We start from the raw sequence: 26,015 nt of genomic DNA, 5'->3' as shown, positions 1-26,015 counted from the left end.
GCCACTCCTAGATGGGCCCGGTGTTTGTGTCGGCCACTAGGGTCGCTTAGCTTAGTCATCCAGCGACCTCGGTGCAAATTTTAGGACTAAAAATAATATTGTGAGGTGTGAGGTATTCAGAATAGACTGAAAATGAGTGGAAATTATGGTTTTTGAGGTTAATAATACTTTGGGATCAAAATGACCCCCAAATTCTATAATTTAAGCTGTTTTTTAGGGTTTTTTGAAAAAAACACCCGAATCCAAAACACACCCGAATCCGACAAAAAAAATTCGGTGAGGTTTTGCCAAAACGCGGTCGAACCCAAAACACGGCCGCGGAACCGAACCCAAAACCAAAACACAAAACCCGAAAAATTTCCGGTGCTCATCTCTAGTTGTCACCCTATTCAAACATAATCAGCATACATTTCACTGGCCCCATTGTCATCCACACTATACTGACTCCTTTGCCATCCACATTGTTCTCACTCCATTTCAAAGTAATTTGCACAGATTACAGTATCTTACTTTTAATGCAGTAGTATAGTGGTGCACTTCAGTAGAAGAACTGTACAGTGCTCAGGAGTCAAACAGGGTGCCGGGTTCAGGGGAGGCTGTTCTTATTCACTGCTTGCTGAGTGCTGATGGGAACTGTAGTTCTACACATAACTACAGTTCCCAGTTCTTGTGCATATAAAACTACAATACCCAGAATTCCTAGCCCCTACTCCTCAGAGGAAACAGGAAGCGTCGGAAAGATATGGAGAGCAGGGTTGGTTCTATATTGGAGTGGGAGAAGGGACCTTCTGACGTACCTAGGGGAGGAGACCCGTCACCAGGGGGAGGAGCTGCGGCCGAACAAGGTACCTGAAAAGTACCCTCGCGGGCTCGCTTCGCTCGCCACGCTTCGGGCACCTAATTAAGGTAATAGTTGGTGGTGTGGATACTAGACCAACTGTACCGCTGGTGTAGCTCCTCCCCCTTGTGTCGTGGCTCCTCCCCCTGACGGAAATGGTCCCTTAGGCCACTTGGATCTAGCCTCTACCATGAGAGCAGGGGAGGATAGAGGAAGACAGGGAGCTCCTCCTCTCCTATGGCCGGAGCGCATCTCTTTTTAATGTTACGGGCAGCCCGCGGTGCAGCTGCGGACGGCATTTAATGAGTCAGTCTGACTCATAATGACGCTGGCTGTGGGCCCCTTCACTGCGGTGGGCCCCAATGCATTGCACTGGTTGCACCACTGGTAGTTCCGCCCCTGGGTTGGATACTCCTCTGGGTGCATGAGAAATGGCTGAAAACATTCAGGTCACCTTCTCCTCCTAAATAAAACTTCAACATTCATTAGTACATATATAGGTTACAGTCATATTTTTCATATTTTTATTATTTATTATAGTTTGTATGCTGGCCGTAACTGCTTCCACATCTACATATGGCGGTGTACTTGCATTCTCTTTTTTTTTCTCCCTACTTGTTTATTGTTGCTACAAGTTCAAACAGTTCTTATATTTCCATTCTTGTCTTATATGACTTTGGTTAGACATACCACCTGCAATACCTTAGGATCAAACTCACCAACCCCTCTTGCTGCCACAGGTTTAAACAATTTGTATGTCTGACCCTTTGTTTTCGGGATTTTATCAGACATATCCTTATCCTTAAGTTCTGCAATACCTTTGGTTCAAAGCTGCCCACCCTATGGAATGGGCAGTCATACGTAACCATTCATTGCAAAAAGCTTCCGTGTTTGAACCATACTTTTCACACATAATAAACCTTGCTGACCCTCTCGGTCGCAATTCTGATCTTCTCGGTCCCGAGTCTGACTTTCTCGGTCCCAACTCTTCTTCAGCCTGAACCCTAGCTACCAAACGCCCACTGCTTGTGCAATTGGATCCCATCGCGGACTTTTTGCCAATAAAAGCAATTCCCAATGCACACCGCAGATAGATGGTGAAAAACACCTAGCGCTTTCACTCGCTCCTTCTCCGCTGAGTACCACGACTCACTCCAATAGTGAACACTGCGTACCCAGTGAGGCCCTATCGGTTTCTATTAACTGGAAGTGTTAGGAGTGACTTACCTTTTCCAGTAAATATCCGCCGCTGGAGAGACCAGCGAAAACTCCCTATACACTTTTTATACACAAATCACGTTCGAGTATGCTCTATACAGCGCTAATGATACCGCGATTTTACGCAAAATCTTGTAAAAGGGGTATCAAGTTGCGCTATGTATCGCACCCAGAAACATGCGGTCCAATCGCAGAGCGTATAGGTCAATGTATGGGTCAATGTACAAACTGCGACCCTCAGCTCAGAGCGTAACAAAAAACCTTTTTACTTCAATACTACACAATGCACAATTCCCTATTACGCTCCTCTGCAAATCTCCTCACGATTTGCGTATTAAACCTTATACTAACGTGAGTCAGCCACCTCACGCCACCAAGCCTCCACTTACTTGATGTACCACACTACGGGATCCCGAATTCCCTGGGTTCAAATCCACTCACTCCTACGTTCGCTCACTCAAATACACTTTGGGTTTTTTTTTCTGTACAGAAAATTTCAATTCTTTCAGATAGGCAGCTTTACCCCAGAGGCAATACAGTTTAAACAAAAGTTTTATACTAATCTGCTTTAGAAACCGAGTAGTTTTGTGCTATTGTATTAAATGTCTACTATCCCACCTAAAACTATCCCACACTATTGTGTAATTTGTACTTAGCGCCCGCATTCTTAAGCACTTTGCGTAAACACGCGACCGTGCGTGTCTCTTATGCTGCGTGCGCAGTCCTGTACTTTGTCCGAGACACGTGTACAAAACCCTGTGTCCACAATAAAACAAATCACACAGCTCTATAAATGTGAACAATACTAATTACTATTGCCCACTAGACACAACTTGTTCTGTATAAACTTTTATGCAGAACTGCGTTTGTGTCTTTACACTTACTTCCTTAAAATACTGTTATTTCAAATTTACCTATATAGCAACAAATGTATCCTATTTCACCCAGATCTATAATGACTCTAGCAATAATCAATAATTTAAATGATATGATTCAGATTGGATAGCTATCTTGCAGAACATACACTGATATAAATATACACATAATTATAATAATATTATATATATGTATCATTCACTGGTCTCCTATGAGACACCTTACCTCTTATTTGCATATCAAAGCTATTTGCTTTTCCACCGCTAAGAAAAAGCAGTTACACAGGTTAATTTGCATTGCAATAGCTATCTTCCCTAGTAAACAGATTCTACAAGTCTTGGAAGGAAAAAGAGAAAAAAAAACAAAACCCTTTCTTTCCTTTTTCTATCTGTGTGCAATTTTTCTAACCCAAGCCAAGCATTTATCTTACCATTTACTCTCACTAGGCCCAATTGAAACTATTTGTAAATGACTATGGCATGGGTTAAATAAATGCATTGGTAACTCATAAATGGTGTTTGATGTGACCAAGGAAACTGATTATTCTGAGCAGAGTAAAAATCAGCTATTTAGAAAATGACCTTCCTAAAAAGGCCACTGCTCCTCCCCCTTCCACATCCATGAGGTTTACACAAAATGGTGGACAGGCCATGTGGTTAGCCCAAAATGGAGGGCAGACCATGCGGCTTCCTTTGTCAAAAAGAAATCACACATTATACAAGCACCAGAAGTTATTTTAGGCTTGAGTTAAAAAAAAACTATATCAAGGCTATGCAGCAACTTTTAAATGTACTTTTACCTACTTAACAGATAAACAATCCAATCTGAATCAAACACAATATGACTTATTTGAACTTTGTTTTGCAACAATAAAAATACATTTTAGAATCTTAAATATTATGAGAAACACATTGTCCCTTGAAATTTCATATCATTGGCTTACTGATATCACAACAATACACGTGGATGTTATTTTCATCAGCGTCGCGATGCGTCCATCGGAGCTGGTCGATTACAGCCGTGTTTGTAATGTACAGTGCATCATTAAGACCCTGATATCCCGTAAGAGCCCTAATCTGTGAATGTCAAATTGCTTTCTCACAAATATTTAAAATGCCCACTCTAATATATACTGCATACGCCAGGCGCATCTTATTACCATATACGATAAAAGTGCACTGTACATCGCAAAACACTGCATCCCATAAGAGAAAACAATACACCCACACATTATCTGAGTTCCAAAGCTCATTGATGTATATATTTGTTATTAAAAGGATATGGATTCAATATATTACAATGTACAGTATACCTATAGTTACAACTCATACAGTAAGCAGTTAATACATACAGTTACATACAGTTACAGGCCAGCGATACAATTACCATATATTTCAATGCATCCTCCTCTTAATATCTCTCTCTCTCTCAGCAAATAAATACAGGAACTGATCTGGCAATAACTCCATCATCGTCTCAGACCAAATAGCAACTGACCTCCTGTGTGATCAGCAATGTGTTATCTAGTTTTTGGGGGAGGGAACTTACTCATTCATGATGAGTCACTAGTCTCTTTGTATATGCTAAACAGGTTCAGCCTTGGGGATGTCCAAAGGGGCTGGCCTGAGCTTCCTGTCTACTACCTGTTTGGAATATCTATTGTTCTAATAAAAGTGATTTTAGCTTTTATACATTTAATAATAATTATGTGTTGCAATGTCCTACAACTTTATAACAAGTATCAAATGAATCTACACATTAATTTGGTTGCTTAAATACCAAATATGACAGGTGTATCTGGTTTCGTTCAAATAATACACATACATGACATTACTTCATTATATCTAATTTTAAATCATGATGATGTCTGGCGCTTGATATTATTATAGTTATGAACTGCATGAAATAAGTGTTGAATCGATCTCTGTGACATGTCCATGTAAATGCGTGTGTTAGCATATATTGCTGTGCTTGCTGCGCATATTTGCAAGTATAGCGACTTATAATGTGTAGAGTTTGTATGTTCTTTTTATGTAATATTTTTTACTTCGACACGTCGCATGTGGCAATTCTCAAATTGGCATATTTGTGGAATTTGCTGGCAGCATCGTCACAATGATTATAAAGCTCTGAGTTCTGGTTCTGGCAAAGTGGGTTTTCCTCTCAAGGAATTATTCCCAAATTTGCTTAAGTTCTAATAAAGAAAACAATTATCAATCCCACCACTGCCCTCCACTTTGTCGCGAACACCGGCCGATTCTCCAGATACGCCAATCAGAGAATCGCCATGCGTGACTACTGGATTACTTTAAACCCAAAACTGCCACCAGCAAGAAGATTTACAGAGTAAACGCAAGGCCATCTTCGCTTCAGCCTACACACACAATTATTAATACGTCACAAAATTATAGCATGGACCATGAGGCCTTTGGGCATAAGAACACAGACCAGAACTAAAAATTAGATGTTTCATTTCAAGAATGTCTTCAGAGCCTTAGTTACAAAAAAGAGTTACAAAGATTATGAGAAATATTCAAAAGTACACACCGATTAGAATACAATTTCAAATAAAACAAAAGAGGAAAATTTCAGAAGCCTAACTTACTCAACCGCAGTTAGCCTTCTGTGTGGAGGGATTTCACAATGTAAGAGATATGGGGGGTCATTCTGACTCGATTGCATGCTGCAGTTTCTCGCAGCGTAGTGATTGGGTCAGAAACACGCATGTGCCGGCGCTATGATCGCCTCTGCCTGATTGACGGGTAGAGGCGGTCGATGGGCGGGAGGGGGCGAAACAGTGGCGTTTGGCCGCCGTTTCATGGGCGTGGTCTGGCCAACGCAGGCGTGGCCGGACCGTGCGGAGAGTGGCCCGCAGCGGCTGCGTGATGTCAGAAGCAGCCGGTGCGGGCCAGGGAGCGATGAGTAGCTCCCGGCAAGCACGCTAAAGCTGCGCTGGCCGGGAGCTACTCTTGAAGTGCAAAGGCATGCGGGGCGGACTAGCCTTGTGCTGGGTGTCCCCACGCATGTCTGAGTTCATGATCGTAGCTGTGCTAAATTTAGCACAGCTACGATCACCTCGGAATGACCCCCATGGTGCATTCCCAGCTCCTGGCTGCTTCCCTCAGAAATGAATAACTAGTGTGGGTGAGGGGGGCAGATATAACCCCCTCACAGCTGCGTCCCCCCACCTTTTCCTTAATGCTCTCAATGCTGTGTACTCGGGCAGTGAGAAACCAGAGTTTCTTCTTCCACTTTTAACAGCTGGCTTTCTTTTAAGTTTCAAGAGGTTAGGTTTCTTGACCTGTGGTGTTCCTCCTAACTATAGTCTATAGCTTCTTAGATAAGGTAAGGGCCATAAACTAACCTCTGACTCCCCACTATACATCAGTGTCCTCTATTCCCATATCTGGGTAGCTATGAGTTCACTTAAAGGACAGGCTGGCAGCCATGTTGTGTCACATACTCCATTACAATATACACGTAGACATTACATACAAGTATTATATCGCTTGATGCAAGCAAATGTCCCACCTTGCCACAAGTACTAACCTAAAGAATGAAACAATCACATTTATGTGATTGTTTCATTGTGACACATTTAGGAATACATTTCTTAAAAGTGCCACTCTCAACTCAACCTCTGGACTTGAAATGGTCTCAGGCTTAAAGTCAGCCACAGGCTTCCCTTAACTTCCATCGCAAAGGAGGCTTCTAAAGTCAGAGTGGAGGACTTAAGGGACATACTGATCGGGAAATTTCCCCAGAGAAGTGTGCTGAGCTGTCTAGCACAGACCACTCAGCAAACCTCTTTCTCCCCCACCCCTGCTCAGCACGGCGCGATGTGCTGAGCGAGGGAGGGGGCGGACACGGGGGGCTGCTCATTTCACCCAACGGTGAAATGAGCAACCTGCTAGATTGTGCCTGCATGCATGCCAATCTAGCACCGGTGATAGCGATGCGTGGTCGCCGGCACCCCTACACACAGTGCGATGTTCAGCTAATTTCTAAGCAAGCTAGTCAGATTGCTTAGAAATTAGCTGAACATCTCTCGTGTGTACCCCCCTTTACTGTTGTCCTTGGTGGCTATAAAGAGAAAGAAATTATGTTTTTAGAAAAACAGTGTTTCAGCCAATCTGTTATGGAATGCTATGGAATATCTCAGTAATGTGGCTATATGCAGTTAGTAGTAAGTATAAGCATAAACTAGCCAGACAAGGGATGATTCTGCTGCATCACACCATTCTACATAACAGGTAGGCTGCATGGGCTGCATTTGTGTGAACAATCCCTTACATTGCACATTGACTATGTGAGAACGCAATCTCCCACCCCTGTACCACATACTATATATAGGGCCTTATTTAGGTTTGATAACAAACCAAAAAAGCACACTGATGGGCAAAATTATGTTGTACCGCAGGTGGGGCAGATATAACATGTGCAGACAGAGTTAGATTTGGGTGGGGTGTGTTCAAACTGAAATATAAATTGCAGTGTAAAAATAAAGCAGCCAGTATTTACCCTGCACAGAAACAGTATAACCCACCCAAATCTAAATCTATCTGTACATGTTATGTCTGCCCACTTGCAGTGCAACATGGTTTTGCCCCTTAGTGTGCTTTTTTGGTTTGCTGACAAACCTGAATAACCTCCATAGTCGCAATAGGTGATACATTCTCATTCTGGGTATGCGTGGTCTGGATACCCATAAAATATGCCATTATGCCATGCCAACTGCGGTAGTACTCGCACTGCCTCAACTGCTTTATGAATATAGAATATGTTGATATTATTGATAAACTGGTATGCAACCGTTTGTACGGCACTACTGAACACCTATGGCACCATATAAATAAAAGATAATAAGAACTTAAAAGGGTAACAGTCTCCATGGGTATGGGTCGTTGGGTCGACCCAACTGAGGTCGACACTCATTGGGTCGACCACTGAAGGTCGACATTGTCATTAGGTCGACATGTGCTAGGTCGACATGGGCGTTAGGTCGACAGGTCAAAAGGTCGACATGAGGTTTTTGACTGTTTTTGGTGTCGTTTTCTCCGTAAAGTGACGGGGAACCCATATTAGTGCACCGTGTCCCCTGCAAGGTGCCTCGCTTCGCTCGGCACAAATTACCATTCCAAAAATCCAAAAAATGAAGAAGAAAAATGTGAGAAATTCATGTCGACCTTTTGACCTGTCGACCTAGTACATGTCAACATAACGTCCATGTTGACCTAATACATGTCGACCTAATGGCATTGTCGACCTTCTGTGGTCGACCTAAGTTGTGTTGACCTAACGACCGTAACCAGTCTCCACATACTATAATATTTTTGTTGGAAAATAAATAGGATTTTAATACCTACCGGTAAATCCTTTTCTCCTAGTCCGTAGAGGATGCTGGGGACTCCAAAAGGACCATGGGGTATAGACGGGATCCGCAGGAGCTTGGGCACACTAAAAAGACTTTGACTGGGTGTGAACTGGCTCCTCCCTCTATGCCCCTCCCCCAGACCTCAGTTATAGGAACTGTGCCCAGGAGAGACAGACATTTTGAGGAAAGGATTTTTGTTAAACTAAGGGCGAGAAAACCTACCACCCCACACCACAAACATACCGTACAACCGGAGTAGCAGGAAACCAGATAACAGTATGAACTAACAACAGCAACAAGCTGAATATAACGAATACACAACCAAAATATTTTAGCAGTTGGGCAAAACCATGTGCACTGCAGGGGAGGCAGATATAACGTGCAGAGAGAGATAGATTTGGATGTGGTGAGTTCAATCTGCAATCTAAATTGCAGTGTAAAAATAAAGCAGCCAGTATTTACCCTGCACAGAAACAAAATAGCCCACCCAAATCTAACTCTCTCTGCAAATGTTATATCTGCCCCCCCTGCAGTGCACATGGTTTTGCCCAACTGCTAAAATTTCCTGCTGTTATCAACTTGGATTTACCCCCTGGGATGGGCGCCCAGCATCCTCTACGGACTAGGAGAATAGGATTTACCGGTAGGTATTAAAATCCTATTTTCTCTTACGTCCTAGAGGATGCTGGGGACTCCAAAAGAACCATGGGGTCTATACCAAAGCTCCAGACTGGGTGGGAGAGTGCGGATGACTCTGCAGAACCGATTGAGCAAACATGAAGTCCTCCTCAGCCAGGGTATCAAACTTGTAGAACTTAGCAAAAGTGTTTGAACCCGACCACGTAGCTGCTCAGCAAAGTTGAAGTGCCGAGACCGCTTGGGCAGCCGCCCAAGAGGAGCCCACCTTCCTGGCAGAATTGGGCCTTTACTGACTTCGGCAACGGTAGCCCAGCCGAAGAATAAGCTTGCTGAATCGTATTACAAATCTAGCGTGCAATAGTTTGCTTAGAAGCAGGATTTCCAATCTTGTTGGAAGCATACAGGACAAATAGAGCCTCTGTCTTCCTAGTAAGAGCCGTTCTAGCGACATACATTTTCAAAGCTCATACAACGTCAAGAGATTTAGGGGCCACTACAGTATCTGTAGCCACAGGAACCACAATAGGTTGGATTATGTGAAACAAAGAAACCACCTTCGGCAGAAATTGTTGACGAGTCCTCAATTCCGCTCTATCCAAATGAAAGATCAAATATGGGCTCTTGTGAGACAAAGCCGCCAACTCGGACACTCGTCTGGCAGACGCCAGAGCCAAAAGCATGACCACTTTCCAAGTGAGAAACTTCAACTCAACCTGACGCAAAGGTTCAAACCAGTGAGACATAAGAAATCGCAACACCACTTCAAGATCCCACGGCGCCACGGGTGGCACAAATGGAGGATGGATATGCAGCACTCCCTTCACGAAAGTCTGAACCTCTGGAAGGACGGCCAATTCCTTTTGAAAGAAAATAGATAAAGCCGAAATCTGCACCTTGATGGAACCCAATTTCAGGCCTGCATCGACGCCTGCCTGCAAAAAATGGAGAAACCGACCCAAGTGAAACTACTCCGCAGGAGCTGCTTTGGTTTCACACCACGACACATACTTTCTCCAAATAAGGTGATAATGTTTCACCATTACCTCCTTCCTTGCTTTAATGAAAGTGGGGATGACTTCCCCGGGAAAACCTTTCCGAGCTAAGATTTGGCGCTCAACTTCCATGCCGTCAAACGCAGCCGCGGTAAGTCCGAAAACATGCAGGGCCCCTGCAGTAACAGATCCTCTCTTAGAGGAAGCGGCCAAGGATCTTCTACAAGCAATTCCTGAAGATCCGGATACCAGGCCCTGCGTGGCCAATCTGGAACTACGAGTATCGCCTGAACCCTTGTTCGTCGTATGATCCTCAGCACCTTTGGAATGAGAGGAAGCGGAGGGAACACATACACGGACTGAAACACCCACGGAGTCACCAGGGTGTCCACTGCACTGGCTTGGGGGTTCCGTGACCTGGAACAATACCTTGGAAGCTTCTTGTTGAGGCAAGACGCCATCATGTCTATCAGAGGAATTCCCCAACACCTTGTCACTTCTGCAAATATCTCTTGATGAAGAGCCCACTCTCCCGGATGGAGATCATGTCTGCTGAGGAAGTCTGCTTCCCAGTTGTCCACGCCCGGGAGGAAGACTGCTGATAGAGCGCTCACGTGCTATTCCGCCCAGCGAAGGATTCTTGTGGCCTCCGCCATTGCCGCCCTGCTCCTTGTTCCGCCTTGGCGGTTTACGTACGCCACCGCCGTTATGTTGTCCAACTGGATCAGGACAGGAAGACCCTGAAGAAGGTTCTTCGCTTGCTGCAGGCCGTTGTAAATGGCTCTTAACTCAAGCACATTTATGTGGAGACAAGATTCCTGGTTTGACCATTTTCCCTGGAAATTTCTTCCTTGTGTGACTGCGCCCCAGCCTCGGAGACTTGCATCTGTTGTCAGCAGGACCCAGTCCTGGATTCCGAATCAGCGTCCCTCTAGAAGGTGAGAGCCTTGCAGCCACCACAGGAGAGAAATCCTGGCCCTGGAAGATAGACTTATTTTCCGGTGCATGTGCAGGTGAGACCCGGACCATTTGTTCAGCAGATCCCACTGAAACACCCGGGCATGAAACCTGCCAAACGGAATGGCTTCGTAAGCCGCCACCATCTTCCTTAGAACCCGAGTGCATTGATGAATCGACACACTTGTTGACCTCAGAAGCTCCCTGACCATTGTCTGGATTTCCAGAGCTTTGTCCTCCGAAAGAAACACTCTCTGTAGCTCCGTGTCTAGAATCATGCCCAGAAAGGGCAGCCGAGTGGCCGGGATCAACTGAGACTATGGGAAATTTAGAACCCAAACGTGTTGTCGTAATACCGACAGGGATAGAGCCACATTTCTTAACAACTGTTCCTTGGACCTCGCCTTTATCAGGAGATCGTCCAAGTACGGGATAATTGTAACCCCTTGCTTGTGAAGGGGAAGCATCATTTCTGCCATGACCTTGGTGAAAACCCTCGGGGCCATGGAAAGACCAAACAGCAACGTCTGAAATTGGTAATGACAATCCTGCACCGCAAATCTCAGGAAGGCCTGATGCGGAGGATATATATCGGGACGTGTAAGTAGGCATCCTTTATGTCGACTGACGCCATAAAATCCCCCCCTTCTAGGCTGGAGATCACAGCTCGAAGAGATTCCATCTTGAACTTGAAAGTTTTCAAGTATGGATTGAGGGATTTTAGGTTCAGAATCGGTCTGACCGAACCGTCCAGCTTCGATACGACAAAGAGGCTCGAATAGAACCCTTCCCCCCCTTGGGACGGGGGAACGGGAACAATGACCCTCTGTTGACACAACTTTTGTATCGCAGCATTTACTACTTCTCTTTCCTGAAGAGACACTGGCAAGGCCGATATGAAAAAGCGGCAAGGGGGCATCTCCTGAAACTCCAGCTTGTACCCTTGAGACACTATGTCTAAGACCCAAGGATCCAGGGCTGATTGAACCCAGACCTGACTGAAGATCCGGAGACGTCCCCCCACCGGCACAGACTCCCGCAGGGGAGCCCCAGTGTCATGCGGTGGACTTGGTAGAGGCGGGGGAGGACTTTTGGTCCTGGGTGCCTGATCCTGCAGGTAACTTCTTTCCCCTTGATCTACCCTTTGAAGCGAGGAAGGACGAGCCGTTACCTTGCTTGTATTTATTAGGTTGAAAGGACTGCATCTGTTGATGGGGTGCCTTTTTCTGTTGTGTGGGAAAATAAGGAAGAAAAGATGACTTACCCGCAGTAGCGGTAGACACCAGGTCAGCCAGGCCGTCACCAAACAAGACACTACCTTTGAAGGGGAGAGCTTCCATATTTTTCTTGGAGTCGGCATCAGCATTCCATTGATGGATCCACAGCGCTCTCCTGGCCGAGACAGCCATGGCATTTGCTCTTGATCCCAAGAGGCCAACATCCCTCGCCGCATCCTTTAGGTAATCTACAGCATCCTTGATATAACCAAGAGTCAAAAGAATATTATCTTAATCAAGGGTATCCATATCAGAAGCTAAATTATCAGCCCATTTAGCAATAGCACTACTCACCCATACCGATGCCACAGCAGGTCTGAGCAGTGCACCCGTATTAACGAAAATGGCCTTCAAAGACGTTTCCAGCTTGCGATCCGCCGGATCCTTGAGAGCAGCCGTGTCAGGGGACGGAAGCACCACCTTCTTGGACAAACGGGAAAGAGCCTTGTCGACATCCGGAGACGACTCCCATTTTTCCCTGTCATCAGAGGGGAAAGGTTACGCCATAAAAATTCTCTTGGGAATCTGCCACCTCTTGTCCGGCGACTCCCAAGCTTTTTCACAAAGAGCATTCATTTCATGAGAAGGGGGAAACTTCACCTCAGGTTTTTTCCCTTTAAATAGGCAAATCCTTGTTTCCTAAACCGCAGGTTCGTCAGAAATATGTAAAACATCTTTAATAGCCACAATCATGTACTGAATACTCTTAACGATCCTTGGGTGTAAAGTAGCCTCATTAAAATCGATATCGGAGTCCGTGTCGGCATCTGTATCTACCATCTGGGTAAATGAACGTTTTTGTGACCCTGAGGGGGTCTGCACCTGAGCCAAAGCATCCTCCATGGATTTTCTCCATGTCTGTGTCTGAGAATCAGATTTATCCAACCTCTTAGACAACAAAACAACATTAGCATTAAGTGTACTCAACATAGCAACCCAATCAGTAGTCGACTGTGTTGACAGAGCCATTTCCAGCTCCTTTTCTGTGCCCCCAGTAACTTCCTCCTAGGAGGAACAGTCAGCCTCAGAAATGCCGACACGAAGTACCGACACCCAACACACACACTGGCCAATAAAGGGGACAGCCTACAGGGAAGCCCAGAGAGAGAAACACAGAGGAAGTATGCCAGCTCACACCCCAGCGCCCATATATTACACCACAACAATATATGTCAGCAGCGCTGTACTAATAGTAATAAAAGCACTAAAATATTTGTGACCACCATTCCCCACCCCCATTTTGCTCCCTTTTACGTGTGAGGAGCTTGGAGGTCCGGGCCAGCGTTCTCTGCAGCGGCTGTGAAGAGAAGAAAATGGCACTGGTGAGCTGTGCGGCTAAGCCCCGCCCCTTCCCGGCGCGCTTCAGTCCCGCCTGAATTTGAATTTTTTATACTGGTGGGGGTCTGATATACGGTGCCCGAGCACCGAATATGGCTTTTACCAGTTTAAAATACCTCAGTAACTGCTGCTCAGGGCGCCCCCCCCCCAGCGCCCTGCACCTTGTGAGTGCCGTTAGTGGTATGTGTGGGAGCATGGAGCGCAGCGCTACCGCTGCGCTGTACCTCATTACTGAAGTCTTCTGCCGTCTGAAATCTTCGGTTCTTCTAATACTCACCCGGCTTCTGTCTTCTGTGAGGGGGGTGACGGCGCGGCTCCAGGAACAAGCAGCTAGGCGAACCAAGTGTAGCCAGCAGGTCTCCCTGAAAATAAAAAACCTAACAAAAGTCTTTTTCCAGAGAAACTCAGTAGAGCTCCCCTAGTGTGTGTCCAGTCACTCCTGAGGTCTGGGGGAGGGGCATAGAGGGAGGAGCCAGTTCACACCCAGTCAAAGTCTTTTTAGTGTGCCCAAGCTCCTGCAGATCCCGTCTATACCCCATGGTCCTTTTGGAGTCCCCAGCATCCTCTAAGACGTAAGAGAAAACTTTATTGTGTGGGTTCACTCTAAGAGCAATAGGTGAACTAGAGTGCAGATTAGTGCATAATATGTAACTGAGATGGTACAGTAGTTTAAAGAAGACCTTTGGTCATTAATGTGTATTATGTTAGGCATCAATTATCTTCCCAGTCCTGCAAATTAGCACATGATAAATTATGAATGAAGCACAGGATTAGAGTGACACCTGGCAACCTTTGCAGTTATTGCTTCTGACATGCTTTACCTTGAGTTCTGGCATGCTGCCTATAAGTTCATAAGGAATCCTCACATCTGGTTTATTTGTGTAGTCATCTGGAACAAGTTGTGGTGCCAAGTCTCTGTACCTGTGGAAAAGCCTGAAAAGTGGAAAATAACAAAACACACAACATTAAATGTTTATGTAAAAACTCTTGAAATCATTCCTTCATTAGCAAAACCGTTCATCTTGTAAATATAGGGTTTACGCACTGCCAATGTAAGACACAGTGGAGCGATTATTTTTATGCATGTGTCAAAGTTGCATTGCACATACGTCCAGATATTGGGGGTCATTCCGAGTTGTTCGCTCGTTGACGATTTTCGCAACGGAGCGATTAAGGCAAAAATGAGCATGCGCATGGTACGCAGCGCGCATGCGCTAAGTATTTTAGCACAAAATTTAGTAGATTTACTCACGTCCGAACAAAGAAATTTCATTGTTGAAGTGTTCGGAGTGTGATTGACAGGAAGTGGGTGTTTCTGGGCGGAAACTGACCGTTTTCTGGGAGTGTGCGGAAAAATGCAGACGTGCCAGGATAAAACGCGGGAGTGTCTGGAGAAACGGGGGAGTGGGTGGCCGAACGCAGGGCGTGTTTGTGACGTCAAACCAGGAACGAAACGAGCTGATCGCAGTGTAGGCGTAAGTCTCGAGCTACTCAGAAACTGCTAAGAATTATTTATTCGCAATTCTGCTAATCTTTCGTTCGCAATTCTGCTAAGCTAAGATACACTCCCAGAGGGCGGCGGCCTAGCGTGTGCAATGCTGTTAAAAGCAGCTAGCGAGCGAACAACTCGGAAAGAGGGCCATTGTGCGTGCAAAGTTGCAGTTCAATTGAGCTGCACAGGCAGTGCCTAAACCTAATCTTCCTCGGGGGTGCTTAACTGTAACCTCACCCCCCCCCCCCCCCCCCCTCCGTCCCCATCCCTCAAAATGCTGGTCCCATCTATGCCTCTTAGAACAGCAATATAAAATGGTAGCTGCTCAATCAATGTAGAAATACCTTTGAGGGAGGGATCTATCCTGGCATAGAAGAAATCAGTGTCAAGTGCCTGAAGCCAGGACATGACTGTTTGCTGAACTTCACCATCGGTTGCGTATCGCCTTTCACCCAGTTTCTTCTTGAATGGTCCAAAGAGATGAAAATCACTTGGTGCCATGAGCGTGTTATGGGAGTGTTGAGGTTTTGTCACTGAAAGCGGTTGCACACAGTGACACTCAAATGCTCATGTAGAAGGCCATACTCAGATGGAGAAACTGCACTTGCCATAGGGCAGGTGCACATTGTGATGGTGCAAACGATTAGTGCATCTAAAGATGCACCAGTCAGTATTATCTAAACATAAATAACAACATTATAATCCTTGCTCTGCTATCACCAGCTCAGGTATTGAGGACAAGAATGATAAAAAAAAAAAAAGTACTGTTCCACTAAAACTCCAGTTCAGAGTGTTTAACAAAACAGAAACTGATAGGTCCTTTTTACATATGTTCTGTTAAAAACATAGCATTTGGGGTGGGGGGCTGGCAAGCAAGATGAGCAGAAGCTAACTCTCAGAGCTCCTGCAAACCCCGATATTAATTGGGCACTACGCGCTTTTGGGAGCTCCCTCTGACCCCAATGCCTTCTAGGGTCGGCACATCACCCTTCGGTACCGAGAGGAGGATGTTGCGGAGCTGGTGGATTCGCTTCTTGGCATCCTCGCGGGTTGCGGCCCGCCCCCCTCAGTGAAGCCGGGAGCTGGAGTTGCACCTACGTCCCGGGATCGGAGCTTGAGCAGCACGGAGCACCCTCACCACGGGGAGCGGGAGCAGCGGTGCCTGTACCTGAAGAGGCGGCTGCAGCGGTCCCGGCGTCCCCCCTCGCTGGGGTCCGGAGGTGGAAGTTTACATCCACTAAGCCCGATGGCAGATGCAGCTCTGGTGTGCCTGGATAGCCGGAGTGTACTCTCTCCCCCTGCAGCATCATCAGGTCAGTTTCCTTCCCTGGCTCTACCAGTGCATGCAGTTGGGGCACCATATAATATTATATTCTATTGCTTGCTTACCTGGGCTACCTGTATAAGGGGCAGCGGTTAACCCCACTATTTGGACCCTACCTCCATCAAACCTGGAGAGCTCCGGTGCAGAGAGACAAGATCAGCCACAACATTACCTGTAATCTGGGCTCCAGAGCTGCATCCACTGAAGCAGCAGGCTCCGCTGAATCCTTCTTTTCTCACATCAGAGCAGCCCCCAAAACTGTGAATATTGGGGTCATTCCGAGTTAATCGCTAGCTGCCGTTGTTCGCAGCGCAGAGATCAGGCACTTCTGCACATGCGTATGGCGCGCAGTGCGCACGCGCGACGTACTTTCAAAAAGGCCAATGCAGTTTCACACAAGGTCTAGCGACGCTTTTCAGTCGCACTGCTGACTGCTGAGTGATTGACAGGAAAGGGGCGTTTCTGGGAGGTAACTGGCCGTTTTCCGGGAGTGTACTGAAAAACGCAGGCGGTGTCAGATACAAACGCAGGCGTGCCTGGGGAAATGGGGGAGTGGCTGGCCGAACGCAGGGCGGGTTTGTGACGTCAAAACAGGAACTAAACAGACTGAAGTGATCGCAAGCTAGGAATAAGTCTCGAGCTACTCTGAAACTGCACAATATTTTTTTGGAGCAGTTCTGCGATCCTTTCGGTCGCACTTCTGCTAAGCAAAGATACACTTCCAGAGGGCGGCGGCTTAGCGTTTGTACTGCTGCTAAAAGCAGCTAGCGAGCGATCAACTCAGAATGAGGGCCATTGGCTCCTGCTATATGCTGCAGTGCACATCATATATGCAGAGCTTAGAGCTCCATCTAGTGTCCTCTTTGATATATTGCATTTTTCCTTATGGGATACTCTGCTCTAGCCACCCACAAATAATGTTTCCGTTCTGATGACTTTTCCTCCCGCCTCAGTCCTAACCCGGGATATGTGTTAATTAGTATCCTCTTCTGTGGACTCTTCGCTCTCAACACTTCCAAACGAGACCCTTTTCCCCAGTGCATCTCGAGCTCTGTTATGCCTCTCAAACGCCAGAAATCCTCCAAGTCAGTATCTCAAATTTCATTTTTTAAATCTTCCCCCAATCTTCCAAAAAAATGGGTGATAAACCTCAAATACGGAATACTGACTCCCGACCTCTTCCTTCTGCCTCTGACTCGACACTGCCGTTGCCGCCCTCTCCCTCCATGGACGTGGTCAGTGACTCTGATGCATTAACTGTGGGTACAATGAAATTGCTTATGTCGCAGTTCAAATCTGAAATAGCGGCAGAATTCCGCTCTCCAGGCGTGCCAACAATCCATCAACGAGATTGGAGATCGTACCAACCATTTGGAAACAAAAATGGAGGAAGTAGTGGGGTCTCATAACCATTTCATTGACTCTCAGTAGTGGGGTATCATAACCATTTCATTGATGCTGAGGAGATGCTGAGACGCTGCTACACGGCCCGTGAACCGGAACCGGAAGTGACACAGTGCAGGGGTCAGGCACGCGTGTGTGTGTAACGGAAAGAAGCTGCCGGATCAGGCCAGAGGGGGTGCCGTATCAGGCCAGAGGGGGTGCCGGATAGAGGTATTGGGCGCCGGATTGCGGGATAGGGAGCCGGTGAGACCGGAGCACAGCAAGGGGTGTCAGAGCGGAGCACAGCAAGTCTAACAGCCGCCGCTCTCAGTGTGATAAGTAAAAAATAAATAAAAGGACATCAGGGGCGTTTAATCTTGTGTGAGTGAGGGACAGAGTGTAGTGTGTGACTGAGGGGCTGAATTGTGTGTGAGAGAGGGATAGAGGGTAGTGTGTGACTAAGGGGCTAAGATTACTGTGTGTGTGTGAGGGGTTGCAACTAGTGTGTGAGCAAGGGGGTGAGTTTTGAGAGTGTGTGAGGCGCAGAGTTTTTTTTAGGTGTGTAGGGTGTCTGTTCTGTTTTGTTTCTGTGTTTTTGTGTGTACTAGAAATCTTCAGGGACGCTGCTGCATATTGTATTTCACCACAACCTGCCTGTGGGGTCAGAATCCTCTACTGAGCTGCACAAGGGGACGAAGAAGTCGGCTGCTGCAGTCATCAGAGGAGAGGACAGAAGGGGGCGGAGACTGCTGCCATTACAGCTGCTACCACTGGGGGAACTTGGGACTACAGCTGCAAGCTGCACAAGGGGACGAAGAAGTCGGCTGCTGCAGTCATCAGAGGAGAGGACAGAAGGGGGCGGAGACTGCTGCCATTACAGCTGCTACCACTGGGGGAACTTGAGACTACGGCTGCATAAAAGCGAAGGATCAAGAACCGCACAAAGATATATAAGTATAAGCCCAACTTAATTATTGTATAAGTAAGTGTTTTCTCCCAGATTGTTTTGCTTCTTCATAATTTTTTTTCCTTCTTTTCTGTTGAGAGTAACAGGGAGTTAGACCTCACAAACACTATCGGTGGGGCTGTGATTGGGGACCTCACTCAGTGCATGTCGTGCAAGATGTACGCACACCTGGAGCAACCGTCCCAGTGTGATTTCATCTGCACGAGATGTATGCGAACGGTTGCCCTGGAAGCCCAGGTAACGGATCTAGAGCAAACCGTTACGCGACTGATGGAGATTCACAATCTCGAGCAAGAATTAGATAGAACGATGGAGGAGCTGCGGAAGGGTCACTGGTAGAAGAGGAAAATAAGGGAGCCAGCTGGGTCACAGTTAGAAGGAAGAAAAAGAGGGGGAGGCTCGACATCTCCGGACTATCAAACCCAAATAAATTTGCACGACTGGACGAGGATTCAGAGGATGATAGTGAGGAAATGACGGTGCTGGAGGGGACTGTTTCCTCTAGCATCCAGAGGTGTGGCCCCTCTGGCGCAGTTGGGACAAAAGATAGTGAGTTACCTAGTCAGATTGTGGTGGTGGGGACTCTATCATCTGGAAGGCCGATAGGGCAATCTGCTACCGGGACCGTGATCGCAGTACAGTCTGTTGTCTCCTGGGTGCTCGGGTGCGGCACATCGCGGACCAGGTAGATAGATTGTTGGGAGGGGCTGGGAAAGACCCGGCGGACTTGGTGCATGTTGGCACCAATGACAGAGACTGGTGCAGGAAAGAGGGCTTCGTGTTCCTGGAACACTGGGCGGACTTCTCAGTCAGGCGCCATCTTTTTTGTTGTGATGGATTGCACCTGAATGAGGAGGGGGCAGCGGGGCTGGGGGGAAGGATGGTTAGAAGGTTGGAGGAGATTTTAAACTAGGTGCCTGGGGGGAGGGTTTAGCTAGAAACTACGGGGCGTGTAGTGAGAATAGTGGGGATGGCGGTAGTAAACGAAATGGGGGAGAAGTTGGAGGGAGGGAGGGTAAGAGCAGCCGGTAAAGGTATCAATATGGGTACTAAAAGAGGTTTTACCAAAGCACTAACTAATAACAATTACAGGTCATCATTGCTACATAAGTTGAAAGATGTCCCTAATGCAAAGGGAAATACTTATCTTAGTTGTATGTATGTGAACGCTAGAAGCCTTACTGGTAAAAAGGGCGAACTAGAAATACTTGCAGCAAGCAAACAGTATGATATTATAGGCATTACTGAAGCTTGGTGGGACGAATCTCATGACTGGTCAGTCAATCTAGAAGGCTATACGCTGTTTAGGAGAGACAGACTAAATAAAAGGGGTGGAAGGGTGTGTCTTTACGTAAAACCATTTTTATAACCTGATATACGGGAGGATTTGCAGGAGGGGACTGTAGATACGGTCAAGACGCTATGGGTAGAAATTGCATGTGGCGAAAAGGAAATAAAAAAGTTAGTATTGGGGGTATGCTACAGGCCGCCTGGTATTAATGTATCTGATGAGGAATTGTTACTGAAGCAAATTGTAAGAGCGGCAGGAGTAGGTGACATAGTAGTGATGGGAGATTTTAACTATCCAGAGATAAACTGGAAAAATTATTCATGTGATACTGCTAGGGGTAATATATTTTAAACACACTTAATGATAACTACTTAGTTCAACTAATTGAGGAACCCACCAGGTACAATTCAATCTTAGACCTGGTATTAACAATCAAAGGGATATTGATTGGGAAGGTTTGTTTCTCGGAAAAAATACTACAGAGAAATGGGATGTATTAAAATCACTACTAGTTAAAAACACTCTCAAATTTATTCCTACGAGCAGCAAAAAAAGGATTAAAAACAATAAACTGATGTGGCTTAATAAAAAAATAAAGGAACTTATGGGCAAGAAAAGGCAAGCATTTAAAAAATACAAATCTGATGGGAATGCGGAATCATTTCAGCAATATAAGGACTGTGAGAAAATATGCAAAAAAGAAATAAGAGCGGCTAAAGTAGAAACAGAAAAACTAGTAGCAAAGGATAGCAAATCAAATCCCAAAAAAATCTTTAAATACATTAATAGCAAGAGATTAAAGAAGGAGAGTATAGGCCCTGTAAAAGACAAGTTGGGAGTCTTAATCAAAAATGATAATGACATAGCGGACATACTTAATTTTTTTTCAACATTATTTACTAGAGAGGACCCAATTCAGGGACTAACACACAATCTCAGTAATGAGAATATCCCACTGATAGGTACTTATTTAAGTGAGGAGGTAGTCTGTGACCGATTAAAACATTTAAAGATTAATAAGTCACCGGGGCCCGATGGAATTCACCCAATGGTTCTAATGGAGCTTCACTCTGAACTTGCAAAACTGTTATTTTTGATCTTTAAGGATTCAGTTATATCAGGTATGGTTCCCAAAGACTGGCATATAGCAGAAGTAGTGCCTATATTCAAAAAGGGAAGTAAAGCTGAACCAGGTAACTATAGACCAGTTAGTCATACATCTATAGTGGTGAAACTATTGGAAGGTATGCTAAAGGATAGTATTCAGAAGTTCCTTGAACCCAATAATACCATTAAAAGGAATCAACATGGATTCATGAAGGACAGATCCTGTCAAACCAACTTACGTGGCTTTTATGAAACAGTAAGTGCAAACCTCAATCCAAACCTCAATCAGAGTAAAGAGGTGGATGTAATCTTTTTAGACTTTGCCAAAGCTTTCGACACAGTACCACACAAGCGACTTATCTACAAGCTACAAGAAATAGGGCTAGGAAGCACTATATGCACTTGGGTCAAGAATTGGTTCGATAATAGAGAGCAGCGTGTTGCGGTTAATGGATCTCTTTCAAATTGGACTGAAGTGTGAAGTGGTGTTCCACAAGGCTCGGTATTAGGACCGCTATTGTTCAACATTTTCATTAACGACCTATATAGCCAAATTGTGTAAGGCTATAAATATGGAGGAGGATGCTGAGTCTCTTCAGAACGACTTAGTTAAATTAGAAGCATGGGCAGCCAAATGGAGAATGTGCTTCAACACAGACAAGTGTAAGGTAATGCACTGTGGTAGCAAGAACAAAAATAACACCTACAGTACATACTGAATGGGAAAAAATTAGGGGATACTGTGCTGGAAAAAGACTTAGGTGTTCTAATAGATAGCAAACTAAGCAGCAGTTCCCAAAGTAGGATGGCAGCAAAGAAGGCTAATAAGATACTAGCATGCATAAAACGGGGAATTGATGCAAGGGACGAGGGTGTTACACTCCCGTTATATAAATCACTAGAGAGGCCACACCTTGAATACTGTGTACAATTCTGAGCACCGTACTACAAAAAGGATATCCTGGAGCTAGAAAAGGTTCAGAGGAGGGTGACCAAACTAATTAAGGGCATGGAGACGATGGAATACAAGGAAAGGCTTGAAAGACTAGGCATGTTTACATTGAAAAAGAGAAGACTAAGAGGGGATATGATCAACATCTACAAATAAATAGTGGGACAATACACAGAGCTTGCGCGGGACCTGTTTTTGGCCAGATCAACACATAGGACTCGTGGACACTCGCTCAAGTTAGAGGAGAGGAGATTCCGCACAATACGTCGTAAAGGCTTTTTCACGGTAAGGATAATACGTGTTTGGAATTCCCTGCCTGAGGGAGATGTAATGGCGGACTCTGTCAACACCATTAAGATAAATTCTTAATCGATAAGGATATCTAGGGTTATGGTGCATAGTCACGCACTATAGTTACTATAAAAAGGGATAAAATGCAATGGCTGACATCAGCATCAGTCAAAATTTTAGACAAATCATCATGCATAGGAGACCACAAACAGGTTGAACTCGATGGACAATTGTCTTTTTTCAACCTCAGATACTATGTTACTATGATACTCTTGAGGACGAAGTGCATAGGCTTAGAGATAAGCGCACGGATCTCGAAGACAGATCTAGACGTAGTAACCTTAAATTGCGCGGAGTTCCAGAAGCGGTGTCCAACAGTAGCCTCCATGACTTCGCTGTCAATTTATTTGGAAAGCTTTTACCATGAGCATCCTCGGCTGATCTTCTCATCGACAGAATTCACAGACTCCCTAAAGCCAAGGCGGCTCCGGACAATGCCCCTAGGGATGTCCTTATGAAAATGCATTATTTTCATATTAAGGAAGCAATTCTGAAGGTGTCCAGACCCTCATCAGACACGTCAGCGGCTCTTGGTGATCTGTAGCTATTCGGAGATTTGTCCCAAGCCACCCTCTTCAAGTGACATTCATTCCAGCCCATTATGTCAGCCTTGAGAAAGGCTAATATATCTTACTGCTGGGAATTCCCTACTAAGCTTCTCATTGCGCGCAAGGGTTCCACAATCGTGATTGACACCGCCGAAGAAGGATCGAAACTGTTAGATTCTTGGAACATTGCTGGTTTATTTAGTGACCCCTCCCTTCATCGTCGGCTTAAGCGGGACTGGTCCACGGTGGAGTAGGTGGCCGATTTAGGTTGTAGCTACACTTTCTTGATGCTGCCTCTTACTCTGTCCTAATGCTTAACCTAATAATATGTTTATTATGTTATGGACTGTTGTCTGCATTTCTGTGGTACCTCCATATGTTTATTTTTTTATATTCTTATTTTTTGAAGGCCTTGGAGGACAGTTGACATTGTGGGCAGCTGCAAAGTTCTCTTATTGTTGGCCTGCCGCTTTAATTGTATTACCCTTCTTTCTTTCTATGTTTGACAGAATTGATGTTCTCATACCATGTTTATGCTGTTGTGTTGTCGATCTGGCCTTCTTTCGGAGGGCTCCCACTCCCTATTCGGCATAGTATGCAGCTTATTGAAAGTAACTAGATGAGGGAGTATATTGGGAGCTGCTCGGGATGTGACTGGACTGATGGTCACTCTGTTTTATCTCGGAGATGGGGTGGTGGGTAGGAGACATGCCACTACCCTCCACCTGTTATACACAGATGCTGAGACATGGTGTCTGGATTTGTTCTCAAGTGAGACCAGTTATGTTGTTTGTTGTGTTATGTTTTCTTCAGTTTTTTTTCTTTAATGTCTGTGTGGTTTTTTTTTCCCTTTTTGGTGAGCCAGACTATGTTTTCATTACTGACAAGTACGCAATGTCTAGGTCCTCAAACACCTCTGCATCAAACAGATCTCCTACTTGATCCATGGTGAATGTTATTTCCATTAATGCTAAGGGGCTGAACTCCCTCCATGTCACGCCTAGCAAGGTTTGAGGGGACGGCGGCTGAGACTTGCCCAAGGAAGTAGTTGTCTGCGGATGAATAAGACGAGGGGGTTGGATATAGTTCCTTCTCATGGGACAAGGGGCAATGAAGTAGGCAGGTGGAGCTAAGAGTCAGTGAGTTGTAGTTCTTGAGAAAGAGGCTGAGATAGAGAACTGTGGCTTGTGAGCGATGATTTAAAGACGTAGTTGTAGACAAAGAACTGTGGGCTGTGGCTTGAAAGACAGGGCAGTAGATAATGAACTGCGGAACTGTGAATGGTGGTTAAAGACGTGGCTGGAGACAAAGAACTGTGGACTGTGACTTGAAAGACGAGGCTGTAGATAATGAACTGCGGACTCTGGACGGTGGTTCAGAGACGTGGCTGGAGACAAAGATCTGCGTACTGTGGCTTGAAAGACAAGGCTGTGGATAATGAACGGGGCAGACTGTGGTCGGTGGTTCAGAGACGTGGCTGGAGACAAAGATCTGCGGACTATGACTTGAAGGATGAGGCAGAAAGCCCGGGGCCATCTGTGCCAAAAGGGTCTTACTGGACCGGGGTTTCCAGGAGCGCTTCCACAGGCAGCAGCAGGTTAGGAACGGCAGGGCTGTAGCAGAAACTGAGAACCGGTTAAGCAGGGTTAGGAGTAATCAGAATACGGCAAGAATCCTGGGAGCACAAGGCTAAAACACCTACAACAGGGTTGTAACTTGAAGCACTGGCCTTCCTGTCATAAACCAGCCACCTTTTATAAGGAGAACTCTCCCTGGATTGGCTTGAAGGGACAGGAAGCCAAAACTATGCCTCAAACTTTGGTCTCCAACATGGCAGCGTCCAGTAATGCAGACCTCCATGTAAGGCCACACAGTGCACTGCCCCTGGTCTCCTAGCAACCGCCCTGGCAAGGAGAGACCCGCTGCAGCGGCATCCCGCCACCACGAGCAGACCCCCTCACCGCCGCTACCGCTGCCCACGGACCCAGCGCGGCAGCCCCCCTCCGCTGCTGCCCACAAGCCAACTGCAAAGCCAGCCCCGCGGCCCCAGTGTACCGGTAAGACCCCGGACGCTGACAGTAACCCCCTTTGCGGGTGGACTCTGGAAACCTATATGGTTTAGCTGGAAACTTGGCATGAAATGCCCGAAGAAGTCTTGGAGCATGGACATCTTCTGCTCCTATCCAAGACCTTTCCTCAGGTCCATATCCTTTCCAATCAACAAGGTACTGGAGTCGACCATATCGTCTGCGAGAGTCGAGGATCTTGCGAATCTCAAATTCGTCTCCTTGTGCTGATTGGAACTTGGGAGGTTTAGGCAGAGCAGTTCTGAATCGGTTAAGTACCAACGGTTTTAAAAGGGAAATATGAAATGCATTAGGGATTCTCAAATGTGGAGGCAACTTCACCTTGTAAGCCACAGGATTTAATACTTTCTCGATTGGGTAGGGCCCAATAAATCTGGGAGCAAACTTTTTAGTAGGTACCTTCAACCTTAGGTTACGTGTGGAAACCCAAACCCGATCTCCCACCTTAAGGCTTGGTACAGCTTTTCGCTACAGATCCGCATAGGTCGTATACCTCTTAGATGTCTTAAATAAGGCCTCGTGAACTTGTTTCCAAGTTTTGGTAAATTGTTGAAGTGCAGATTCTGCGGCAGGAACTTTGAGCGTAGGTAGAAGTTGGAAGTCTGGGACTTTCGGATGATAACCATAATTTATGAAAAATGGAGAAGATTTTGTAGCTGAATGATAGAGATTGTTATGGGCAAATTCTGCTAATGGGAGAAAGTCTAGCCAGTCATCCTGGGAGGAGGACATGAATAATCTATCCGTCGGTTTATCAAAACCGATGCTCATCGGCGGCTTTGGCAATAGTTTTAAAATGGCAATAAGAATGAATGCTAACCAAAGTCAGTGTACAGTAGGTCCTTTTACACAGGTCTAGAACTCTGCGGTGACTTATGTTATCCTCATTGCGTTTGCTGCAAGATTTTTAATGCAGAGTAATTGACTGGAAGGGACTGTGGTGGCAAAAATGGAGGAGTCTCATGGCCATATGTGGTATATCTGCCTTCAGCTGTGAATATGTA

The 26,015-nt window shown here is 45.8% G+C and overlaps 1 protein-coding gene across 1 annotated transcript in view; it reads right to left on the bottom strand.

Annotated features, from left to right (window-relative positions):
- LOC135044039 (calcium and integrin-binding family member 3-like) overlaps positions 1 to 25,637 on the bottom strand; it is a 138,612-nt gene extending 112,975 nt beyond the window's left edge. The window contains exons 1-2 of the mRNA XM_063955176.1: positions 25,456 to 25,637; positions 14,331 to 14,442 (exon numbers count right to left, since the gene is read on the bottom strand). Coding sequence (XP_063811246.1) covers positions 14,331 to 14,442; positions 25,456 to 25,637 — 294 coding nt within the window. The remainder of the gene's footprint in view (positions 1 to 14,330; positions 14,443 to 25,455) is intronic.
- Between the last annotated feature and the right edge of the window lie 378 nt (positions 25,638 to 26,015).

The sequence above is a fragment of the Pseudophryne corroboree genome, chromosome 1, assembly GCF_028390025.1.
Source record: "Pseudophryne corroboree isolate aPseCor3 chromosome 1, aPseCor3.hap2, whole genome shotgun sequence".
Lineage (NCBI taxonomy): Eukaryota > Metazoa > Chordata > Amphibia > Anura > Myobatrachidae > Pseudophryne > Pseudophryne corroboree.
The sequence above is the reverse complement of the archived record's forward strand: the minus strand, read 5'-3'. Positions and strand labels throughout refer to the sequence as shown.